At 41.0% G+C, this 24,576-nt stretch overlaps 1 protein-coding gene across 2 annotated transcripts in view; it reads right to left on the bottom strand.

The window, feature by feature from the left end:
* The window catches only part of LOC124776901 (speckle-type POZ protein B-like), an 81,084-nt gene that overhangs the window by 3,987 nt on the left and 52,521 nt on the right, over positions 1–24,576 (bottom strand). The window contains exon 3 of one of the 2 annotated variants that reach the window (XR_007015664.1): positions 1,184–1,372. Coding sequence is in view for 1 of the 2 variants with exons in the window: in XM_047252101.1 (XP_047108057.1) it covers positions 1,303–1,372 (70 nt within the window). In the remaining variant the exon portion in view is untranslated. Of the gene's footprint in view, positions 1–952; positions 1,373–24,576 lie in introns of those variants that run through there. The other variant, XM_047252101.1, reaches the window with a different exon arrangement.

Raw genomic sequence — 24,576 nt, forward strand, 5'->3', positions numbered from 1 at the left:
TCCACATCATTATAGGAGATGAAACATGGTGCAACCAATAGAATCCATGGACCAAGCAATAGTTAGTGGCATCATTTTCATCCTCTTCCCTGCCTCCCTTGGGTTGAAATTAATGATACAGCAAGTCCTTGCAGTTGAAAAAGTCGATCAACAATGGTTTAATCTTGGATTTTGTCAGCTGACTTTCCTTGGGAAGCAGGTACGATGATGAGCACCATGCCATTGACTGTCATTTGGTCTCTGCATCATATTGGTAGCACCAGGTCTCATCTCCTCTGATGATGATGTCCAACAATGCACAACCATGGTGCTTCTAGTGCTTCCCCAAAAAGGGTTTGCCGACAGTTTGCAACAGCTTTACAACCGATGTTACAAGTGTGTTGTAGCTGATTGTGATTAATTTGAAGGTGAGTAAAGATGTTTTGTTTGTATCTCTTGTTTCGTTTATTTTCTGAGATCATTCACCAAACTTTTCAGATGCACCTTGTATTTCAATTCCTTTTGCATTTCCACAATTTTTGTATGATGACACATCTCAATGATGAGTCAGCTGGGGTGGACAGACTACTGGTTAAGCCACAGTAGCCATGCAGAAATGTTCTGTCCATAAGTAGTAGCTGAATGGCAATCTACCATGATATGTTACCAATGTTTAGTTGACAGGTGACAATGCTCAATGCATGTAATACCCACAGTTTTGACAAAATGTATCTTTTAAAAGACATTGATAAGGAAAACATTTCTATTTTAAATTTTCTCTTTGCTGATTTCTTGTGGGCAAGCATTATCACTGGTTTCAACATGATGATGCTGTAAAAAACTGGGGAAAACTTTGGAATTAAATTTTATTCACAAGTCCTTGAAAATTAATGCATTTACTACACTAAAAAGCATTTATACAAAAACTGTTTAAATGAAGTTCTTCAGTCATTGTAATAATTTTGGCACAACTTAAGTGAAAAGAAAATTTTTCAGCTCCATGTAATCCTATATTTGTCTCAGTAATTTAACTTTTAATAAAGCTGAACAGCAACTAGTTGAACTTAATTTTTATGCCTCTTGAATTGCAATTAATTTTTTGTCTCTGTGTTCTAGTAAAACATGAAATCTTTACATTACACCGTAAGTGTTTAAGAACATGCAATGTTAGTGGAAAAGAGATTATTATGATACTTCTATATACCATCAAGATCCTTGTTTGTTCAATAGTGGGGCCAACAATTGTTTAGGCTACACTCACATAAACCATGACAAAACACATGTGCTTCTGTTGACATATTTACAAAGTCACATTTCCTCCTCTCAAGCAGAAATCTTCTCCTTGTCCACTTGAATCCCATAGCCCATCCACGTCCTCATTTCCTCCATAGAACTGAAAAAAAAATCACATACCACCCATTAGAAACATGTTACCATTAAACAACATATTTATAAAAATTACTAAACTGATACTGTGACAGGTAAACAGCTACTATCATTTTGAAGGGTTCTCACATCTATATTTTTAACTACATTTTATATGTTCAGCATAATGTCCAGCATGCCTCAAAACTGCTTAGTCCCTGGGCAAGTGTGTATTTTAGTCAGGACACTTCCACTAATTAGTAACCCCTTTAAAGTTTGAAAAAATTGTATCAGAACTCAATTTATTGGATCATTCTTTTATTCTGAAATGTGTGTACCATACAAATAAAACTTTTGTGTGTGAGGCTGGCATCTTAAGCAACTGTGAATCAAGAATGTAGTTATGCTCTGTCTATATGTCAGTCGCATTAAATAAATCATTATCAGTTTCTAAACTGGCTTCCTAGATGCATTGTGACAAGCCTCACACAGATGAGAATATTAAGATCCTAGTGGTTAACTGCCAAATTATTCCAACAGAGTGGCAGAGTCTGAAATGCTCCTGAAAAGCAGTGAATCTTGCACAGTACTAGGTACAGAATGCTGGTTGAAACCATAAATTGATAGTAGTGAATTTTTTTGAAAAAATTTTGAATGTTTGTCGAAATAATAGGTTAATGGGAAATGAAGGTGGTGTATTTGTCGCAGTAGACAAGAAACTCAAATCCACTGACACAGAAGTTGAAGCTGCAAGTGAGACTGCTTGGGCAAAACCCAGTATCAGGAGTTGGCATAAAATGATAATTTGATCCTTCTATCATCTGCCAGATGCATCTCCTGATGTAACTGAAAACTTCCGTACACTTGTAGGTAAGTTCCCCAGTCATACTGAAATCAACAGCAGAGACTTTAATCATCAAATAGTTAATTAGGAAAATTACAGTTACGTCAGTGATCGGTGTGATAAGACATTCTGTGAACCTTTACTAAATGCCTTCTGTAAAAACTACCCAGAACAGATAGTTATGAACTCCACTGATGACAAAACTATATTGGATCTAATGGCAACAAATAGACCTGACCTCTTTGACGATGTCCCATCAAACCGGTTTCAGTGACCATGACACAGTTGTCGTAACAATGATTACCAAAGTACAAAAGACAACTAAAGTGAACAGAAAGGTATCTGTGTTCAGTAAACTGGATAAAAAAATCAGTAGTGTTGTACCTCAATGGGGAATTTGAAACTTTCTGCACAGGGCAAAACATTGTAGAGGAACTATGGCTCAAGTTTAAAAGAATAGCTGAGCATCCGCTGGATAGATATTTACCCATTATAAGAGTTCATAATGGGAAGGACCTTCCATGGAATAGTCACTGTAAGGAAACTTCTAAAGAAACAGAGACTACATCATAATAGGTGGTCAAACAAAGCATAGGACTGAAGATAGAGAGAAGCTGAATGAAACATGTTTGGCTGTCAAGAGGGCAATGCGTAAAGCCTTCAGTGACCGTCACAGCATAAGATTGTCAAATGATCTTTCACAAAACCCAAAGAAATTCAGGTCATGTGTTAAGGCTGTTAGTGTCACTGAAGTCCTTACCCAATGAGACAGGAACTGAAATTGATGGTAGCAAAGAAAAAGCTGAAATCCTTAACTCATGTTTCAAATGTCCCTTTTTACAAAGGAAAATTTAGGAGAATTACCCCCATTTTAATCCTCGTACCACTGAAAGATGAATGAAATCAGCATTAGTGTCAGTAATGTCGAGAAACTGAAATTGTTAAAACTGAACAAAGCTTCAGGGTCTGATGGAATCCGTATCAGATTCTATATTGAATTTGTGGCTGAGTTAGCACCTCCTTGAACTATAATCTATTGTAGATCCATTGAAAAAAACAGGACATTCCCAGTAGTTGAAAGAAAGCACAGGCAACAAACATCTATAAGAAGGGTAATATAAGTGATCCAGAAAACTACTGTCCAATATCATTGACATAGATTTGTTATAGAATCTTAGAACATATTCTGGGCTTATACTGAAAACTTTGGATCAAGGTAGTCAGGTAGACACAGTATTTCTTGATCTCCTAAAAGCATTTGACTCAGTACCAAACCTACTCTTACTGTCAAAATTTTGATCAAATGAGGTATCAAGTGAAATTTGTGACTAGATTGAGGACTTTTTGGTACGTAGGATGCAGCATGTTATCTTGGATGGAGAGTCATAAGAGATAGAGGTAATTTCAGGTCTGCCCAGGGAAGTGTGTTGGGACACTTGTTGTTCATGTTGTATATTAATAACCTTGCAGACAATATCAGTAGTAACCTCATACTTTTTGCAGATGATGCAGTTATCTATAATCGTGTACTGTGTGAAAGAAGCTAAATACTCAGCCATAACCTGATAAGATTTCAAAGTGATACAAAGACTGGCAACTAGTATTACATGTTCATAAATGTAAAATTGTGCACTCAGCAAAACAAAACAAAAAATAGTAACCTATGACTTTAACATCAGTGTGTCACAGTTTGATTCAGCCAACTCATACAAACACCTCAGTTTAACAACTGAAAATCGAGGATGGAATGTAACAATATTATGAAAAGGAAAGTTGCTACTCACTATATAGCAGAGATGCCGAGTCGCAGATAGCCACAACAAGACAACTATCACAACTAAGCTTTCACCCAGCAAGGCCTTCACCAAAAATATGGCAAACACACACACAGACACACACACACAAGCATCTCACACACACATGACTGCAATCTCTGCTAACTGAAGCCACACTGCGAGCAGCAGCAGTGTATGATGGGTGATTGGGGTAATGAGGCTCGGGCAAAGAAGGAGAGGGATAGTAGGGCAGGGATGGGGGACAGTGAAGTGCTGCTGTGGAGCGTACAAGAACGAGGTGGAGAGAGGCTAGGGCAGCTAGGCTAAGTGCAGTTGGGAGGTTAGACTGAGGGGGGGGGGGGGGGGGGTGTAGTGTGGAACAGGAGAAAAGTAAAAGGGTGCCACTTGATTTTGTATCTCATCCTACAAACCCCTCCCCACCCGCCACTCTGTCTACTCTGTCTTCATTATATCCCAGTTCTCACCCACTAATTCCACCTCATCCAGTCACATCTGCCGTCCCCCTTCTTCACACTTATCCACCCTCAGACCTGCTGTCCACAGCAATATATTTTTTTTAATTATTGATATCTTTTCCTTGAGCTCATTGTGACTTCACACCAATTTTAGTGAGTTTTTGTCTTTCACTATTGTCGACACCCTCAGATTTCTTCTTGTTTCCAACTTTTAAATCCTTTGCATCTGTCTCATGATTTTTCCCATGTACTTGGGTGTATTTTTGTGAAGTTTCTCAGATGTAATACTACGTTATTTACATAATTTTTCAAATATGTTCCACCACCATAGATCCTTGCTCCTTCCATCTGCATCAATAGAGAAAAGTTTCCTTATCCCCAGCCAAAACCCAGTCCCACATACTGTTCCTGCATTGTTGCCTGGCTCATGGAATCCCCCCCCCCCCCCCCCAAATGCCCTTGCCATCAAATTACCCATCTCTGGATGCCACCCCTCCTTCCAAAACAACCTCCATCTATTCAGATTCCACCAGTACTTAGCTCTCACCAACGTAGTCCCGCAAAACCACATCAACCAAGCCCAAAACTCCTTGCAGTAGCTTCTCTCTTATTCGCAAAATTCTCCTGCTATTGTTGTTGTTGTTGTTGTTGTTGTTGTTGCCTTCAGTCCAGGGATTGGTTTGATGCAGCTCTCCATGCTACTCTATCCTGTGCAAGCTTTTTCATCTCCCAGTACATACTGCAACCTACATCTTTCTGAATCTGCTTAGTGTATTCATCTCTTGGTCTCCCTCTACGATTTTTACCCTCCACACTGCATTCCAATACTAAATTGGTGATCACTTGATACCTCAGAACATGTCCTAGCAACCGATCCCTTCTTTTAGTCAAGTTGTTCCACAAATTTTGTCTTCCCCTCAATTCTATTCAATAACTCCTCGTTAGTTATGTGGTCAACCCATCTAATCTTCAGCATTCTTCTGTAGCACAACATTCTGAAAGCTTCAATTTGCTTCTTGTCTAAACTATTTATCGTCCATGTTTCACTTCCATACATGTCTACACTCCACACAAATAATTTCAGATATGACTTCCTGACATTTAAATCTATACTCAATGTTAACAAATTTCTCTTCTTCTGAAACGCTTTCCTTGCCATTGTCAGTCTACATTTTATATCCCCTCTACTTCGACCATCATCAGTTATTTTGCTCGCCACATAGCAAAACTCCTTTACTACTTTAAGTGTCTCATTTCCTAATCTAATTCCCTCAGCATCACCCAATTTAATTCAACTACATTCCATTATCCTCATTTTGGTTTTGTTGATGTTCATCTTATATCCTCCTTTCAAGACACTGTCCATTCCATTCAACTGCTCTTCCAGGTCCTTTGCTGTCTCTGACAGAATTACAATGTCATCGGCGAACCTCAAAGTTTTTATTTCTTCTCCATGGGTTTTAATTCCTAATCTGAATTTTTCTTTTGTTTCCTTTACTGCTTGCTCAGTATACAGATAGAATAACATTGAGGATAGGCTACAACCCTGTCTCACTCCCTTCCCAACCACTGCTTCCCTTTCATGCCCCTCGACTCTTATAACTGCCACCTGGTTTCTGTACAAGTTACAAATAGCCTTTCGCTCCCTGTATTTTACCCCTGCCACCTTCAGAATTTGAAAGAGAGTATTCCAGTCAACATTGTCAAAAGCTTTCTCTAGGTCTACAAATGCTAGAAATGTAGGTTTGCCTTTCATTAATCTATCTTCTAAGATAAGTCATAGAGTCAGTACTGCCACATGTGTTCCAGCATTTCTAAAGAATCAAACCTGATCTTCCCTGAGGTCGGCTTCTACCAGGTTTTCCATTTGTCTGTAAAGAAATTGTGTTAGTATTTTGCAGCTGTGACTTACTGAACTGATAGTTCGGCAATTTTCAAATCTGTCAACACCTGCTTTCTTTGGAGTTGGAATTATTGTATTACTCTTGAAGTCCGAGGGTATTTCGCCTGCCTCATACATCTTGCTCACCAGATGGAAGGCTATCAGTAATTCTGATGGAATATTGTCTATTCCCGGGGCCCTGTTTCGGCTTAGATCTTTCAGTGCTCTGTCAAACTCTTCATGCAGTATCATATCTCCCATTTCATCTTCATCTACATGCTCTTCCATTTCCATAATACTGTCCTCAAGTACATCATCCTTGTATAGATCCTCCATATACTCCTTCCAACTTTCTGCTTTCACTTCTTTGCTTAGAACTGGGTTTCCATCTGAGCTCTTGATACTCATGCAAGTGGTTCTCCTTTCTCCAAAGGTCTCTTTAATTTTCCTGTAGGCAGTACATCCTTACATTTGTCCTCTAGCCATTGCTATTTAGCCATTTTGCACTTCCCAGTGATCTCATTTTTTAGATGATTGTATTCCTTTTTGCCTTCTTAATTTACTGCCTTTTTATATTTTCTCCTTTCCTCAGTTAAATTCAATTTTTCTTCTGTTACCCAAGGATTTCTACTAAGCCTTGTCTTTTTACCTACTTCACCCTCTGCTGCCTTCACTATTTCATCTTTCAGAGCTACCCATTCTTCATCTACTGTATTTCTTTCCCCCATTCTTGTCAATTGTTCGCTAATGCTCTCTCTGAAACTCTCTACAACCTCTGGTTCTGTCAATTTATCCAGGTCCCATCTCCATAAATTCCCACCTTCTTGCAGTTTCTTCAGTTTTAATCTACAGTTCATATCCAATAGATTGTGGTCAAAGTCCACATCTACCCCTGGAAATGTCTTACAATTTAAAACCTGGAGCCTAAATCTCTGTCTGACCATTATATAATCTATCTGAAACCTTCCAGTATCTCCAGGCCTCTTCCATGTATACAACCTTCGTTCATGATTCTTGAACTGAGTGTTAGCTATGATTAAGTTATGCTCTGCACAAAATTCTACCAGGTGGCTTCCTCTTTCATTGCTTATTTCCATTCCATATTCACCTACTGTGCTTCCTTCTCTTTCTTTTCCTATTATCAAATTCCAGTCACCCATGACTATTAAATTTCCATTTCCCTTCACTATCTGAATAATTTCTTTTATTGATCATACATTTCACCAATCTCTTCATCATCTGTGGAGCTAGTTGGCATATAAACTTGTACTACTGTGGGGGGTTTGCGCTTTATGTCTATCTTGTCCACAATAATGCATTCACTATGCTGTTTGTAGTAGCTTACCTGCTCTCCTATTTTTTTGTTCATTATTAAACCTACTTCTGCATTACCCCTATTTGATTTTGTATTTATAGCCCTGTACTCACCTGACCAAAAGTCTTGTTCCTCCTGCCACCAAACTTCACTAATTCCCACTATATCTAACTTTAACCTATCCATTTCCCTTTTTAAATTTTCTAACCTACCTGCCAGATTAAGGGATCTACCATTCCATGCTCCGATCAGTAGAATGCCAGGTTTCTTCTCCTGATAATGACGTGCTCCTCAGTAGTCCCCGCCCGGAGATCCGAATGGGGGACTATTTTACCTCTGGAATATTTTACCCAAGAGGACATCATCATCATTTAACCATACAGTAAAGCTGCATGCCCTCAGGAACTACGGCTGTAGTTTCCCCTTGCTTTCAGCCGTTCGCAGTACCAGCACAGCAAGGCCGTTTTGGTTAGTGTTACAAGGCCAGATCAGCCAATCATGCACACTGTTGCCCCTGACACTACTGAAAAGGCTGCTGCCCCCTCTTCAGGAACCACACATTTGTCTGGCCTCTCAACAGATACCCCTCCGTTTTAGTTGCACCTACAGTTTGGCTATCTGTATTGCTGAGGCACGCAAGCCTCCCCACCCACGGCAAGGTCCATGGTTCATGGGGGAGGATTCTCCTGCTATGTAATCCCAAATTCCTGGAACCCATAACACACATTGAAACTCTTGCCCTCCAGGAATTAGAGCAACATGTGCAACACCACCTCAAAAAGCTCTCCACCCTACTCACTTCCTACTCCAGACTTAGTGTACCACTGTCCACCACCTCTACAACAACCGACAAACCTCCCCCACATCCCCTCATAGCTGACAACTCCTGTCTCGCAAACCTACTACATTTAATCCACCCTCCAAAACTCCCCCCCAAAAACACCACACACAATCCAGAACCTAAGCAGACCCGAAACAGTCGTAAACCTTTCCTCCAGATGTGTTAGCCCTCGCAGAAATATCAGTCCTTTTCAAATGCATCACCTTTTGCCCCACTTCCAAATTTAATCATGCAGAACTTGTTAAAGATCTTCTCTCTTCCCTACAGTGGAAACACTTTTTGGCCATCAACCCTACCAATCAGACTCAACCCAAGACAAATGTTGAACGCTGCCTGGCTTAGTTCACTCTTCCATCCAACCGTGATATACCCTCACTGACCCCAAATCACCCCCCATTAACTTTCCAGAATTTCTTAACCTTGAACCTTGCCTCACCATCATTCCCCAAATCACTCAACATGCAAACCAACCCTACATCCACAGAAAGAACCACAGTGTACCATCTAAAATCTAATCCTGACCTTACACGCCTACCTGAGAACAAAAGTTCCACCACTGTTGTTTTAAGCTCCAACGATTACCTGGCAGAAGGACTCCACCAGCTGTCAGATACATCCACTTACAAACCTTGCCACAATGACCCCATTCCAGAATCCAGCAGGATCTCCTGTCACTCTTCAAATCCTTAGGCCCATCCCGGAATCTCTTCCCATTGTCCATCTCTCTGCTCACCCCTACCACTCCCTGCACTCCTACCTTCTACATGCTTCCTGAAGTCCATGAACCCAACCACCCAGTAGGCCCCATTGTGGCTGGTTACTGTGGCCCCACTGACAGAATCTCTGCTCTCATAGGCTAAAACCTTCAACCTATTATCCAGAACCTACCCTCATATATGAAAAACATATCAGAACTTTTACGTGTGACAGTAATAAGGATCAGCAAAGCCCATCTTATTGCCTTCTTTTCAAAATGCCCTAATCAGAGCTTTGTCACATTGAGAAGAGATTAGGTCTCATTGGTGTGCCACATGTTGGTTGCTCATATGGATGGGTTATTGAGAATAGGTTTTTACAGCTCTCCACAATTCCTGTCCCTTTACCACACAGTGCCCTGCTCATCACTACTGATGCCACCTCCCTTTACACTAACATCCCTAATGCCCATGGCCTCACCACTATTGAACACTACCTTTCCCAATGCTCGATGAATTCCAAACCAACAACCTCCTTTCTAGTTGCCATGACCAACTATACCCTCACCCACAATTACTTCTCCTTTGAAGGCATTACCTACAAACAAATCTAGAGTACGGCTATGGGCACCTGCATGGCACCATCCTATGCCAACCTATTCATGGGCCATCTAGAGGAATTCTTCCTAAACACACAGAATCCTAAAGCTGGTTCAGATTCATTCATGACATCTTTGTGATCTGGATCAAGGGATCCAGAACCTCAATAGCTTCTCCGCCATTTGCTTCACCTGGTTCTACTAAAACAAATCATCTTCCTTGATATTGCCCTCCACCTCAAGGATGGCCACATCAGTACCTCTGTCCATATCAAACCTACTAACCACCAGCAATACCTCCACTTCGACAGCTGCCACCCATTCCATACTAAGAAGTTCCTTCCATATAGCCTAGCCACTGTTGGTCGTCACATCTGCAGTGATGAGCAGTCCCTTTGAAAATATACCAAGGGTCGCACTGAAGCTTTCACAGACTGTAATTATTCCCCCAACTTTGTACAAAAACAAATCTCCTGTGCCTTATCTTTCAAGTCTCCCACCACCTCCCAAAGTCTCACCGTCCAACCATAGAGGAGCATTCCCCTCATAACTCAGTACCACCCAGGACTGGAGCAACTGAATTACATTCTCCGCCATGGTTTCGATTTACCTCTCGTTGTGCCCTGAAATGAGAAATGTCCTGCCCACTACCCTTTCCGCCCCTCTCACGGTGATATTCCGACATCCACCAAACCTACACAATACACTCACCCATCTCCACACAATCCCTGGTCCCAACCCCTTACCTCATGACTCATATCCCTATAACAGACCTAGGTGCAAGACCTGTCCCATACATGCTCCCACCACCATCACCTACTCCAGTCTGGTTACAAACATCACCTACCCCATCAAAGGCTGAGCTACCTGTGAAACCAGTCATGCGATCTACAAACTAAGCTGCAACCACTGTGCATTTGGTACACCCTGTTGCTGAGCATGCTGCCCAACATAACATCCTTCATTTCAATGAGTGCTTCATAGCCTGTGCCATATGGATCCTTCCCACCAACACCAGATTTTCTGAATTGTACATGTGGGAACTTTCACTGCAATATTTCCTATGTTACTGTAACCCTCCTGGCCTCAATCTTCGTTAGTCATTGTCCTCACCCACCCAGCCCCTTTACTGCTCCCATTCCAGCACTGCACAGACCTCATTTCAGCATCACACCCAGTCTTTTTACTTCTCTCCTGTTCCACTACCCCCCACCCCACCTCTCCCATGCCCTTCTAACCTCCCGACTGCACCTAGCTGCCCTCCCTCTCTCCATCCTGCCCCAGCCTCCTCATTACCCCCACCCAGTCGCCACTCCCAACATGCACTGCTGCTGCTGCTTGAAGTGTGGCTTCAGCTGCCAGAGATGGCCATGGCCATCATGTGTGTGTGAGTTGCATTTGCATGAGTGTGTGTGTGTGTGTGTGTGTGTGTGTGTGTGTGTGTGGTGTTTATTTTTGACGAAGGCCTTGCTGGGCAAAAGCTTATTTGTGACAGTCTTCTTGTTGTGCCTATCTGCGACTCAGCATCTCCGCTATATGGTGAGTAGCAACTTTCCTGTTCATAATATTGTTAAATACCTCGGTCTAACACTTTATAGGGATATGAAATGGAATGAGTGGATATGCTCCGTTGTGGGTAAAGCACATGGAAGACTTCAGTTTATTGGTAAAATACTGGGAAGTGCTATCAGTCTACAAAGGAGATTGCTTACAAATAACTTGTGCAACCTATTCTAGAAAATTGCTCAAGTGTGTGGGACCCATCCCAAATAGGACTAACAGGGGATATTGAATGTATACAGAGAGCAGCAACACAAGTGGTCATAGGTTTGTCTGAGCTATGGGAGACTTACAATGATGCTGAAAAAACTGAGCTGGCAGACTCCTGAAGACAGACGTAAAGTCTACTAACAAAATTTCAAGAAATGTATTTCAGTGATGACTCTAGGAATACTACAACTTCCTATGTATTGCTCACAAAGGCATCATAAGTACAAGATCAGAATAATTATAGCACACACAGAGGCATTTGAACAATCACTCTTCCCACATTTCATATGTGAATGGAATGGGAAGAAATACTAATAACTGGTACAATAGAACATACCCTCAGCCAAGCACTTCACGATGATTTGCACACTATGGATGTAGATGTGGCTGTAAAAACCTACTCTCAACAACCCTTCCATTTGGTAGACTTATGAGCAACCAACATGTGGCACACCAATGAGACCTAACGTCTTATCAGTGTGACAAAGCTCTGTGTAGTGCATTTTGAAGAGAAGGCAATAAGATGGGCTTTGCTGAGCCTTATTATTGTCACACATAAAAGTTCTGATATATCTTTCATATAGGTATTGGGAGGCATGCTGACATCATAATGGGTGGTGGGAAAACTCTGAGCAATAGACTGAAGGCCACTCATTGCATACATACACAACAAAACTCTGGCAAGAAAGGACCATTTCATAAAGCAGAGGGCCCAACAGATGGTCAGCAAGTTTGCAGTAAACACCCCACATGTGGCAGGCAAGAGATGGTGTTCCATGCCAACAGAAGACATGAAGGCATATCCCACACGATTGCTAGATTTAGAGCCATCAGTGAAGAAAACAATTGCATCCTGAAACTCCTATATGAATGGGCACAACAAACAATGGAACACCACTGGAGCAATGTAGGCTTTCAAACTCTGGAAGAGATCCATTGGAATCCGGGGCTGAGGAAGTAGCCAATGGGGAGGGGGGGGGGGGGGGGTGATAAGAAGAGAATATGGGGATGAGGACAAAGAGGGGGTTGGAAATCATGGCAGAGAGAAGCAAGGTAGAGCCCAATTGGCAAACCCACCCAACGGCAGGCAGTGGGCAGGCTACATCCTAGAGCTGCAGAAGGAATAGAATAGGAGTGGTGATCAGGGAAGGAGCAGATAGTGATGGCATAGGAAACCAGGAGCCGGAGCCACTGAAAAAAAGGGGAAGGTTCACAGCGTCAACTAGAAGACTATCAATGTGGCTAGTGCAAAAGGCATTGGCTAGAAGGATACCAAAATGGTAAACTGGGTCCAGAGAAGCAGAGTGGAAGGGGCAGCTGATCCATAAACTTGACAACCATAGTCCAGATGAGACAGAACTAATGCCCAATAAACGCGGAGAAGTGTCAAATGATCCGCAGCCCAAGAGGTGGTATGCTTTGACGGCTGGAGACCCCACCTGGGAAATTTCGCTGCTGAGCTGCAAGTCTTTTCAGTTGATGCCACTTTGGGCGACATGCATGTTGATGAAGATGAAAAGACAATGAGGAAAATGCATCACTCAGTCTCTGGGCGAAGAAAATCTCAAACCGGCTGGGAATCAAACCTAGGCCCACTTCTTGGCAGTCAGACATGCTGACCACTCAGCTAAGGGGGCAGACACTCCAAGAGGTATGGGGAAAATAGCAAACGACAATGAATTTATGAAAAAAGCCAACTTTCAGAAGGCCCGTGCTGGACAAAGGAAGTGATCGGTTCAGTGACCTTCCTATTGCTTTCAGTTAAAGTGAATATATATCGCGAGGTGGTGCGTTTTGCCTGCGTGAGCGAAACATTTACTCTTTGACATCATGGTGCTCCATGGCGAGTGAAGGAAAGTAAGAAAATCGGAATGTGACTGGACTTTATTACGAGACATGATAATGAGAGGATGTGTAGGAAGGGTGTACAATGAAGAGGTCATTGTTAGCCACCATATTATATAATTTGTGTTTTTGAGATTCACAAGCAGCATATAATGTTAATGTGGAGTTTAGTAATGGCCAGAATACAGTCTGTTGCATTTCAAAGGTAATTGCGTGTATTTAATTTTTATCGAAGGATTCTGTGAGGGACTGTTATGCATTACAAGCTTGTATAGGACTTCGAACATTTGGTGATCGATGTTTGCGGTAGAACCTGCTTCTATCACATGGTCAAAGCATAGAGAAAGTTTTCTCTGATAAAAAGAACTCATTTCACTCACCAACAATCGTCAAATGACCAAAGGCGAATGGCAGCATTCCAATTTGAGAAGATCCTATAGAAGTTTTCTTTCTCTTACATTTCAAGAATTTTACAGGCGACCGTCAGAGTCAGCAGCTGCTTCTCCACCACAAAAGTAACTTGTCTACATGTACAAAATTACGTACACTGTGGTGATCATCGATGCTGATAGAGATAGTGTTCTTCACAGACATACAAACTGAGACACTTCACACACCAGTTCAGTAACAGCGAGTTTAATATTACCAGCTTAAAAACATTAACTCTTCTTTTGAGTAGTAAAATGATATAAAAATGGCTAAAATGTGTCAGGACCTACAAGGAGTGAAACACAAACACTGCCAAGCATTTCATGAACAAAAACAAATTAACAATAATTTAGTTATACGTATTTATTGTATGGATTGTGATTTATTGTGATACATATGTTTTTTATGTTATGCATATGTACTAATGTTGTGCTTTGTATAATTTCATGTATGACTGGTGGAATCATTCTATGTGAGCTACATCCAACATCAGGCAGCCACGACAACACGGGTCTATCTCATACGAACTTCATACGGCAGTAAAGACAAGCACAAGAATGACATGCTAACTCACTGCACATATTAGTCTGGTCTTGGTAGATAATGACTAGGTTATGAATATCTATAGATTTACTTATTATATGCTTTAGTATATGCGCAGTGATATCCGTTATTTTTTGATATTCTGGGGTATAGAACCTGATGTGTATTTTCGTGGGGAAAAATTGAATTGTGTCCAGAGTAAAGTAATTACAAGAATAGTGAACAATTAAATTTTTATGGATAATACCAGACCACAGTTTAAAACGCAGAGGGAACAGGAAGCGAATTTGCAGCCTAGTGGTGATGAACGAAACCCAGGGCAAACCGTAGATGCTGGCCAAAGAGAATCTAAAGATCCTATGGCTAATCTTTTAAATCAAATGAAACTGTTGATGAATACTGTGGCTAGTTTAGCTGCAAAACAGTCTCACATGTTTGCTATTCAAGTGAATATTTCAACGACAGTTGATACCTTAGCTTCGGAACAGTCTCACATATCTGCTACACAAGTGAATATTTCAACAACAGTTGAAAATTTAGCTTCGGAGCAGTCTCGCATATCTGTTAATCAAGTGGATATGTGAGCTGCACAGATGGCTATTTCTGCAAATGTAGAAACCATAGCTGTGGAACAGGCAAATTTAGTGGTTAAAGTAACAAATCTGACCACCACTCTGAGCAATTTAGTAACAGAACAGGCAGATTTAGATGAGAAGTAAAGGGTATAACAAATAACGTGAACATTCTGCCCACAAAGGAACATTTTGTTAAAGTATTAGCTGATGTGAATACTTTGACAAATGAACAGACAGAAATTAGGAAAGGAATAAATAGTATGAATCAAGCCCATGAACAATTTATGATCGAAATAAACAGAGTAAACAGTGAAATGGAAACCGTGTGGGGGAGACAACAAATGGTAGAAGTAGAGGTACGAAACCTGGCCTCAACAGTAAAGGAATTAGCGTCCGGATGTGAAGAGTGGATGGAACAAAAGTTCCAAGACAAAAACCCAGCAGTTTAAGCAACAATTAGGCAACTGGGTAGTAGATAAGGAACAGCAGGTAATATTGACTGTTAATAAAGGTATCAAGGAAGCAGTAGAGAAAATAGTGAGTGAAGGCCTACCGTTATTTTGCCAAATAGTTCAAGAGGGGAAGGAAGTTCACGAGCAGATAGGAACCGAGTTCCAATGATGGAAAGGAGAAGTTATCCAGGATTTGCAAATGTGCACTCAAAGGATAGAAGAACTGCTCTGGGGGGGGGGGGGGGGGGGGGGGGGGCTACAGAAGAAACCAAGGAAGAGATCTAAAGGTAAAAATCAGGGCTCTATGTATAATTATGGGCGTCAGAAGTAGTACCCAGATACAAGCCCAAACAAACATTTGTATGGAAATATGTCACCTGTGAGTGATTATACCAGATCTGTCATGGAAGAGAAAATGTTAAAGCATAGGCAATTCCAAATATTTTTTCCAGAAAAGAAGACATTAAATCCTATCGTATTTTATCAGACCATTCAGAGGAGTGTTAGCATGAGCTTGATCTGATCGACAGAAAATCAAATATGTATCAGGATACACCCAAGGCAATGTAGTCTGTGGGTGATTGATGTAATAGACAAGTGTCACACCTACAAAGAATCTGAGAAGGCATACCAAAATAGATATTGGTTAAGAGGCATTCAGGAGAGATTGAAGAAGGAAGTACATAAACCGGAACCATTCTCTTACCGAATAGGTAACTTAAGGAGATACTTCGAAAAATATTTGAATCAAGCAAGATATTGGGATCAACCAACAGATCACACAAGTGTGATAATGATCATCACAGCTCAGCTTCCAACAGAGATCAGGGAAAAACTGCTGCATGTTTCAGAAGATAATCTGGAAGAATTCATGTCTGCAGTAGATTCAATAGATTTGCTGCAGGAGGAACGAAGAGGAAGAAATAATTACAATAAAACCTGTCAAATGGAAAATAGGCAGATACATTATAACAGTAATAACGGAAGAATGAATAGAAGACAAATGGATAATCTGCATCGAACCAATATGAATAATGGTTACAACAATGGAGTAAACTCTATGGAACAGCAGAATAATGGAAGAAATTATGAGCCGAACAGAAACCGACAGAGGCGATTTGAAAGGAGGTACAATCCTGCGTATAATGACAGTAGAAATGAAAGAAAGAGTAATCAAACCATATATGAGGCGAGGCCAAGGCCAACAAATAATCAATCAAGCCTGGCGAGAATAACCACCGGTCATAGATGAAGCAACCAATGACAACAACGGACCAGCTAGACCACAAAATTTAAACTGAATCCGACCGGATTACACCCCAGACGTTTGGTCAATAAAAGAGTAATGTGGGACAAGCAATCACCTGTAAACTATTTTAGATACAATGATGGAATGAGGATAATTGAGGAGTTAACAGAAGACATAAATATTGGGGAACAAATTTCTAATGAAGTGCCAATATCAACGATCCATGCCAAAATATTAGACATACCTATCAGAGTAATCTTGGGTAACGGAGCCTCGATAAATGCGATCTCCAACAATTTATTTAAATGGTAAGATCATTGGAGCCTAAGGTACCTGCTCGCAACCAGTCTGGATACAAACTTTGCTAGATGTAAGAATAGGAAATACAGCAATAAGATGCGTGTTCCTAGTAATTCAAAAATTAATAGAAGATTGTATCATCGGATTAGAGACCAAAAGGGGGACGGACTTAAAAATAGACTTCTCGTCTGGTAAAATCAGTTTTTGTGATAATGGGTAAATGGCAAAAGTTGATCTGATCATGGAAGAAAGGAGCATTGTAAATTACTGTCCTGGGCATGGTATTAAGCTCGTTAGAAAAGAAGGAGATGTAACGTACAGAACAGATAAAGGAAAGCAAGAAACTTGGGATAGCAGAACAAGTGGAAGAAAAGACAAAGGATGTTGATGGATTGGAAAACGAACAAAATGATCAGTTGGTAGATCTTATGGAGAAATATATCCAGGTTTTGGAAGAAAGGCCAGGAATTATTAAGGGAGTTATGTGCCATTTGGAGGTGTTTCCTCATGAGATGTATTGTAATAAATCATATCCAATCCCATGAAGATTGAAGAAATCACTAAGTGAAGAACAGGATGATAATCTGGGACCTGATAGAACCATGGGCCAGTCCACATTGCAGTCCACTCTTAGTTGTACCTAAACCAGAGGAATTGATGTTTCAAAAGGAAGAAAGGAATGAGAGGGTGAACAGTCTATCAAAGTTGTCACAGGATAAGCCCACCTGGGAAGAAAAGATTAAATTGGTTTTAGTGAACATGACTGAAATAGCCAGAAAGAGCAAGGTAAAATACGACAACAAGTTAAAGAAAGTACAAACTTTTGCTTTAGGGAGTAGTGTGTTGTTGTGAGCTCTTCACAGGCATCTTTATTGAAGAAGAGGAATAAGAAATGGAAGTTGTTATTTGTTGGACCATTTGAAACAAAGATTCCGCATCCTAGGGCATATCTGTTGGCCTACCCAGTGATTGGAAAGGTGAAGGTACTATCCTCATCATGATATTAAAAAGTACAATGTGAAGTGAAAATTAGAATTAGTCCAGTCTCTAGTAAAGATTGTACATATTAAAGAGATTTTATTTCATCGAGTTTTTAGGTATGGGTAGGTTTAGTTAGAAAAGTAAGTGTATTGATGCTTCTTTTCAGCAGAACCACAGGAGGAGAGCTGAAGCTGATTGTATACTTTTATGTGATATGAATAATTTTTGTGTTTACTTCCAGAACGAATTTTAATTTTGTATGTGTTCATGTTCTCGATTAAGTTTAAAGAGTAATGTAGTTTATGAGTGATAGTGCCAGTACTTTCTGGAAGCAATTATTTTGACAGGAAATGATTCCAAGTAGCTCTTAGACAGTGAACTTCGTGCACTTGTCTGAGAAGTGTGCTAAGGAAGAATAATTTTTCTGGGGATACTAGACAACGAAGTCCAGAAGAGCATGGGGTGTGCATGTCATCTTGTGGCTACAATTAGGTGGACGTTTGCTATACAACCAAATTTTCAGTGTCATGTAAAAGGTAAACTAACAGTGGCTGAGCTGAGTTATGCTAGATTCAGATGCTAGTGAGAAATTACCATGTATTAGTGGTTACATGTTTGTATTACTTGAGAAAATGGATTTCCAGTGAAGCAAGCAAAGTAATGTGACATTGTAAATAAGGGAATATATGACCGATTAAATTAGGTATGAAATTATCGAACTATAAGTGCAGTGTAATTGTGCATGCCCATGGACACCTTTGACTGTTGATAGGGTACAAACAATGCACCATAATTAGGGACATTGTGAGAATTCATATCGTGTTGAGACTGATCCACGGTATAATTTGATGAAAATAGGATATAAATACAGTGACATTTAACAAAAGTGTTCTAAATGTGAGAAATGAACAAAGAAAAACTCGATCCTAATCTATTATGTCAGTGCAGAAACATGTTAGCATGCCAATCTACTAACAATTTCAGGACCAAGAAGAAATTCAGAGTAAGGGGTCAGAAGGCTCAGACTGGTCATTCTGTTTCATGTCTACCACATCCCATTCCTGATCCTGATGTAAGCCCGTAACCACCTGGTCCACCACGAGAGACAACCGGATCCCGATACATTGACTACACACCGGCAGCAGTCATGGGGGAGAGAGTCATCATTTGAGACCAGCCCGCCCTGCAGAACCCAGCTTCCCTGCGAGATCGACCAACATCACCCAGCTTCTCTGCAATACCTAATTGTGAAAAAACTGAACAAGAAGATTGTATTTTAAATTGAGAAATTTCAGTTAAAACTACTAAAATGCAAAATGGGATTCGGAAACCAAATTGGCTGACCCCATTCCTGGTTTTCCATGGTTTCCCATGGAGGCTTTGCCCAGATGTGGAGGTCTGAAATCTAAAAAGGCCATGGCCCTAACAATCATCTATTGTCAACAGTGTTTGGTAAACATAGTCCAACCTGGAGTAAAGATAGTTGCATACAGCCAGCACAGAGTGGGTTCACAAAAAGTTGCAAATACAATTTCGCTCCCACAGGTGCCATGAAATTTCCCTTGGCCCGTGCTGGCTGAAGGAACTGATCGGTTCAGTGACCTTCCTATTGTTTTCGATTAAGGCAAATATATATCACGAGGTGGTGCGTTTCGTCTGCACGAGTGAAACATTTACTATTTCACATCGTGGTGCTCCATGGTGAGCAAAGAAAAGTAAGAAAATCGGAATGTGACTGGACTTTGTTAACAGACACTATAACGAGAGGACATGTAGGAAGTGTGTACAATGAAACAGTCCTTGTTAGCTACCATATTATATAATTTGTGTTTTTGAGATTCACGAAAAGTATGTAATGTTAATGTGGAGTTTAGTAATGGCCAGAATACTGTCTGTTGCATTTTAAAGGTAATTGTGCGTATTTCATTTTTATCAAAGGATTCTGTGAGGAACTATTATGCACTATAAGCTTGTACAGGACTTCAAACATTTGGTGGTCAATGTATGCAGTAGAACGTGCTTCTATCACATGGTCAAAGCATAGAGAAAGTTTTCTCTGATAAAAAGAACTCATTTCACTAATCGTCAAATGACCAAACGCAAATGGCAGCATTCCAATTTGAGAAGATCCTATAGAAGTTTTCTTTCTCTTATATTTCAAGAATTTTACAGGTGAGCGTCTGAGTCGGCAGCTGCTTCTCCACCATGAGAGTAACTTGGCAACATGTACAAAATAATGTACACTATCGGGATCATCGATGCTGATAGACATAGTTTTCTTCACAGACATAGCAAACAGAGACACTACACACACTAGTTCAGTAAAAAGTTTAATATTACCAGCTTAAAAACATTAACTCTTCTTTTGAGCAGTAAAATGATATAAAACCCTCTTGTTTTGCCATCTGTCTCCTTAAATTCATTTTTTCAATTTTAAGGGTTGGGTTGTTTGGGGGAGGAGACCAGACAGTGAGGTCATTGGTTTTATCGGATTAGGGAAGGATGGGGAAGGATGTTGGCCACGGTCTTTCAGAGGAACCATCCCGGCATTTGCCTGGAGAAATTTAGGGAAATCACGTAAAACCTAAATCAGGATGGCCAGACGCGGGATTGAACTGTCGTCCTCCTGAATGCGAGTCCAGTGTGCTAACCACTGCGCCACCTCACTCGGTTTCAATTTTAACTAATTACCATTACCATACATGAATATAATCTGCATTTTCATAAAAGGGAATGATTGGCCCTCAGTTTTAAAGAATATAACACCAGATCTAATTTTGTCCTTAGTTTTATGTAGGTAATTGATTTTCTAATTTATTTTGACTATTCCTAGTTAATACTTTCATTATAGGGTGAAATCAGTAATTGTTTTGTAACTTAAATTCTATTGTTGATGTATAGGCAAATACAAATTCTGTACTAATTATAAACATTTGGAAGACGAAATGCTAGTAATGTTAAAGTATCTATTTGGCTCTCTTCGAAAACATCTTAGCAAAGCCAGCCCTTAATTAATCCCAAAGTAATTAACAGTTTTGATAAAAGTATTGTTTGCATAACTATATATGTTAATTTCATGACGTAAACAAATAATTTGGTTTAACCCTTGTAGCAGAAGAAACTGTTAAAAAGAACCAATTTTTCGATGTGTTCAGTTAATTTAATGAGTTTTAATTGTAATTTCTGTAAATTAAACTTTGAACAATGTTTAGTTTCAGCACCTATTATTGTGAGGATATATAAGGGCCTGATTTTCGGTCACGAGACAATCAGTCTACAGCCGAGTTTCAGATGAGGAACCTGTGTTGGTTAGAATGACAACAATGCATCAACTTAACAGTGTAATAAGTGCTACACCAAAAGGCCGTGTGTTAAAGCAATGATAGTGTCTGTGCCATATGTACCTGACCATTCCAAAAGAACTGTGAATTATGTGGTTATGGTTTTACTGCTCATAGATATTCAACAGTTAACCATTGTAGCAATATGTGGATGTTCGCCTGCAACCTATTAATGAGGCTTATGGAAAGTTAGAACAATAGTGCACTGGCCATATATAACTGTGTATTATTGGGGGGGGGGTTGTGAAAAGTGAATGTAAAGACTGTGAAATGGAACTTATAGTTCGATAATTTCATACCTAATTTAATCGGTCATATATTCCCTTATTAACAATGTCACATTACTTTGCTTACTTCACTGGAAATCCATTTTCTCAAGTAATACAAACATTTAACCACTAATACATGGTAATTTCTCACTAGCATCTGAATCTAGCATAACTCAGCTCAGCCACTGTTAGTTTACCTTTTACATGACACTGAAAATTTGGTTGTATAGCAAACGTCCACCTAATTGTAGCCACAAGATGACATGCACACCCCATGCTCTTCTGGACTTCGTTGTCTAGTATCCCCAGAAAAATTATTCTGCCTTAGCACACTTCTCAGACAAGTGCACGAAGTTCACTGTCTAAGAGCTACTTGGAATCATTTCCTGTCAAAATAATTGCTTCCAGAAAGTATTGGCACTATCACTCATAAACTACATTACTCTTTAAACTTAATCGAGAACATGAACACGTACAAAATTAAAATTCGTTCTGGAAGTAAACACAAAAATTATTCATATCACATAAAAGTATACAATCAGCTTCAGCTCTCCACCTGTGGTTCTGCTGAAAAGAAGCATCATTTACAGTAGACAGTAGTGTACATCCACCCCCTATTTTTTCAGCCAATACATTGACACCAAGGACAACAAAAGAAGAAAGAAAGCAGGCTGAGCACCATCACAAGCCAACAAACCACCATCTGTTCAAATAACTTGCAGGGGACATTGGTCAAACTCATTGGTCGGTAACTATCAAGGGATAATGGATCCTTGTCGGGCTTAAAGAGAGGAACCACAATACTGCCTCTTCATTGAGAGGGGAAAATGTCTTGGAGCCAAATACAGTTAAACACTCTGGAGGAGATATTGTTGTCATGGAGGATAGAGGAGTTGAAGCAATTGGTTATGGATGGATCCAGGGCCAGGGTCTGAATTGTGGGAAGAAGAGAAGGCCAGAAGTAGCTTCCATTCAGTAAAAGGTTAATTGTAGGATTCTGCCTGACAAGGAGCAAAACATAAATGGGAAGTTTCAGTCCGCTGTTTCCAGAGGAGGTAGGTGGCTGGATAGGAAGCCATTGCTGATGCTATTTCAAAACGGGTTGAGAGGAGATCCATGAGAAATGATGCATCAGCACAAAGGCCATCTGGAAGGGCAAGTCCCAGAATGGATGACTGCCACTGACAACCTTGGAGGGTGTAGAGCATAGCACACCCCTGTGATGAAGGGACAGAAGAATCTAGGGAGGAGACAAAGCATTCCCAACACACCCATTTGCTCTGTCTGGTTAAGTAACAGGCTATGGCGCGAAGACATTTAAAGGTATTACGTCCAGTGAAAGACAGGTGATGCTTAAGATGTTGCAAGGCACAACAGGGATCAGGGATGGTGGTGACAATGGCTGTGCTCCACCAAGGAACTCGAATCCCCACATGAACATCATCCATACAAACCAACAGGCAAGCTCCACCGGAAGCCCTAAAAAGACTGACCCAGTCCAACTGAATGCTTGGGACCCAACAAGGGACAGTGAGTGAGCGTCAATAAAATGAAATTCCTGGAGAACGACACAAGCTGCTGAATAAAAGGAAATAAGGGATTGCAACTCTGGTAAGTGGTGGTAGCATCCATTACAGTTTCACTGAATAAGAACAGACCAAGGATCCAAATGGGGGGGGGGGGGGGGGGGGGGATGAGTTGGAGCCAATCAAGTCACCATCCATGTCACCAGTGAGGATTGGGTGAAATCCCTGAATAAGAGGTCAGATTCAGTGGGGTGAGATGGCACCTCTGTGGCACCTGAGGAGCCTTGTCCTGGGACTGCCTCTGGTCTGGAAGGTGCCAAGAGGGGGGGGGGGAGGGTTTCCAGGAGGGAGCTGCACCCTGGTGGGTGCCAAAGAAGGGAGACACTTCTCAGGCTGGGGTGGGGGAACCGCACTTGGAGGAGAGGGTGAGGGAATTGCAGGGAAGGAGGAGAGAGGAGGTGGGTGGGACTGGGATAAGGAGGAGGAAGGAGGGGAAAGGACATAACAGAGGCAAAGTTAGATGTCATCAACACAGGGTGAAGATGACATGACCCTCAGTGTAGGATAAATGATCAGGGGTCTTATACTCCTGTATCTCCCTTTCTTTCTTATAAGCCGGGCAATATGGCAAGTGTGGAGAGTGACTGTCATGATAATAAACACACTAGGGCAGTTGAACACAGAGACTCCCCTCAGGGAGTGGGTATCCACATTCACCACATAGAAGGTCCTTCATACAGCAGGAAGACATGTGCCTGAAATGCAAACACCAAAATCACCTTATGGGTGGCAGGATTTATGGCTTCATCTCAAACCAAAAACACACAACCTTGACCTTCTCTGGGAGGGCATCTCCCATGAATGCCAGAATAAAGATGCCAGTATCAGTGCAATTGTCCTTTCAACCTTGCTGAACATGCCGAACAAAATAAATGTCCCCTCTTTCCAGATTGGCCCGGAGTACATCATTTTAAAAGATGGGGTCTCTATGAAAAATGACTCCCTGAACCATATTGAAAGACTGGTGATGAGGAACAGACTCTGAGATGTTGCCAAGATGGTCACAAGCCAAAGGGCTGCACATTTGTCAGCAGAAGTAGTTCTGATCAGCAACAAACGTGACCAGTCTTAATGAGAGACTCCACTTCAAACTTTTCTTTGATATTTTCCATAACAAATGATGACTTCATGGTGGTGAAAGTGCCCCCATCAATCTAGTGCAGACCAGGAAGCAGGAGAAGTGTTTAACTCCAAGCAATCAAGCCTGGCCCTCCTTCCAGGGTGTAGTCAGGGAAGGGAAAGCTGCAGGATCATAGGTCATAAGAAGCAGTATTAAAAGATCCATTGTCAACTGAAGAGATGGCTGTACAAGGACAGCCAGTTTTTGGAGCTTTATGTGTTTCATACACAAAGCATCCATCCTGACACCGCCCACTCCAATCACAGGCTATCCCCATGGGCACCACCCAGCGATAGCAAGGGCCTTCTGGCAAGATGACCATTGCTAGGAGTTCCGATGCTCCAG

The sequence above is a fragment of the Schistocerca piceifrons genome, chromosome 2 (assembly GCF_021461385.2).
Source record: "Schistocerca piceifrons isolate TAMUIC-IGC-003096 chromosome 2, iqSchPice1.1, whole genome shotgun sequence".
NCBI classification, from domain to species: Eukaryota; Metazoa; Arthropoda; class Insecta; order Orthoptera; family Acrididae; genus Schistocerca; species Schistocerca piceifrons.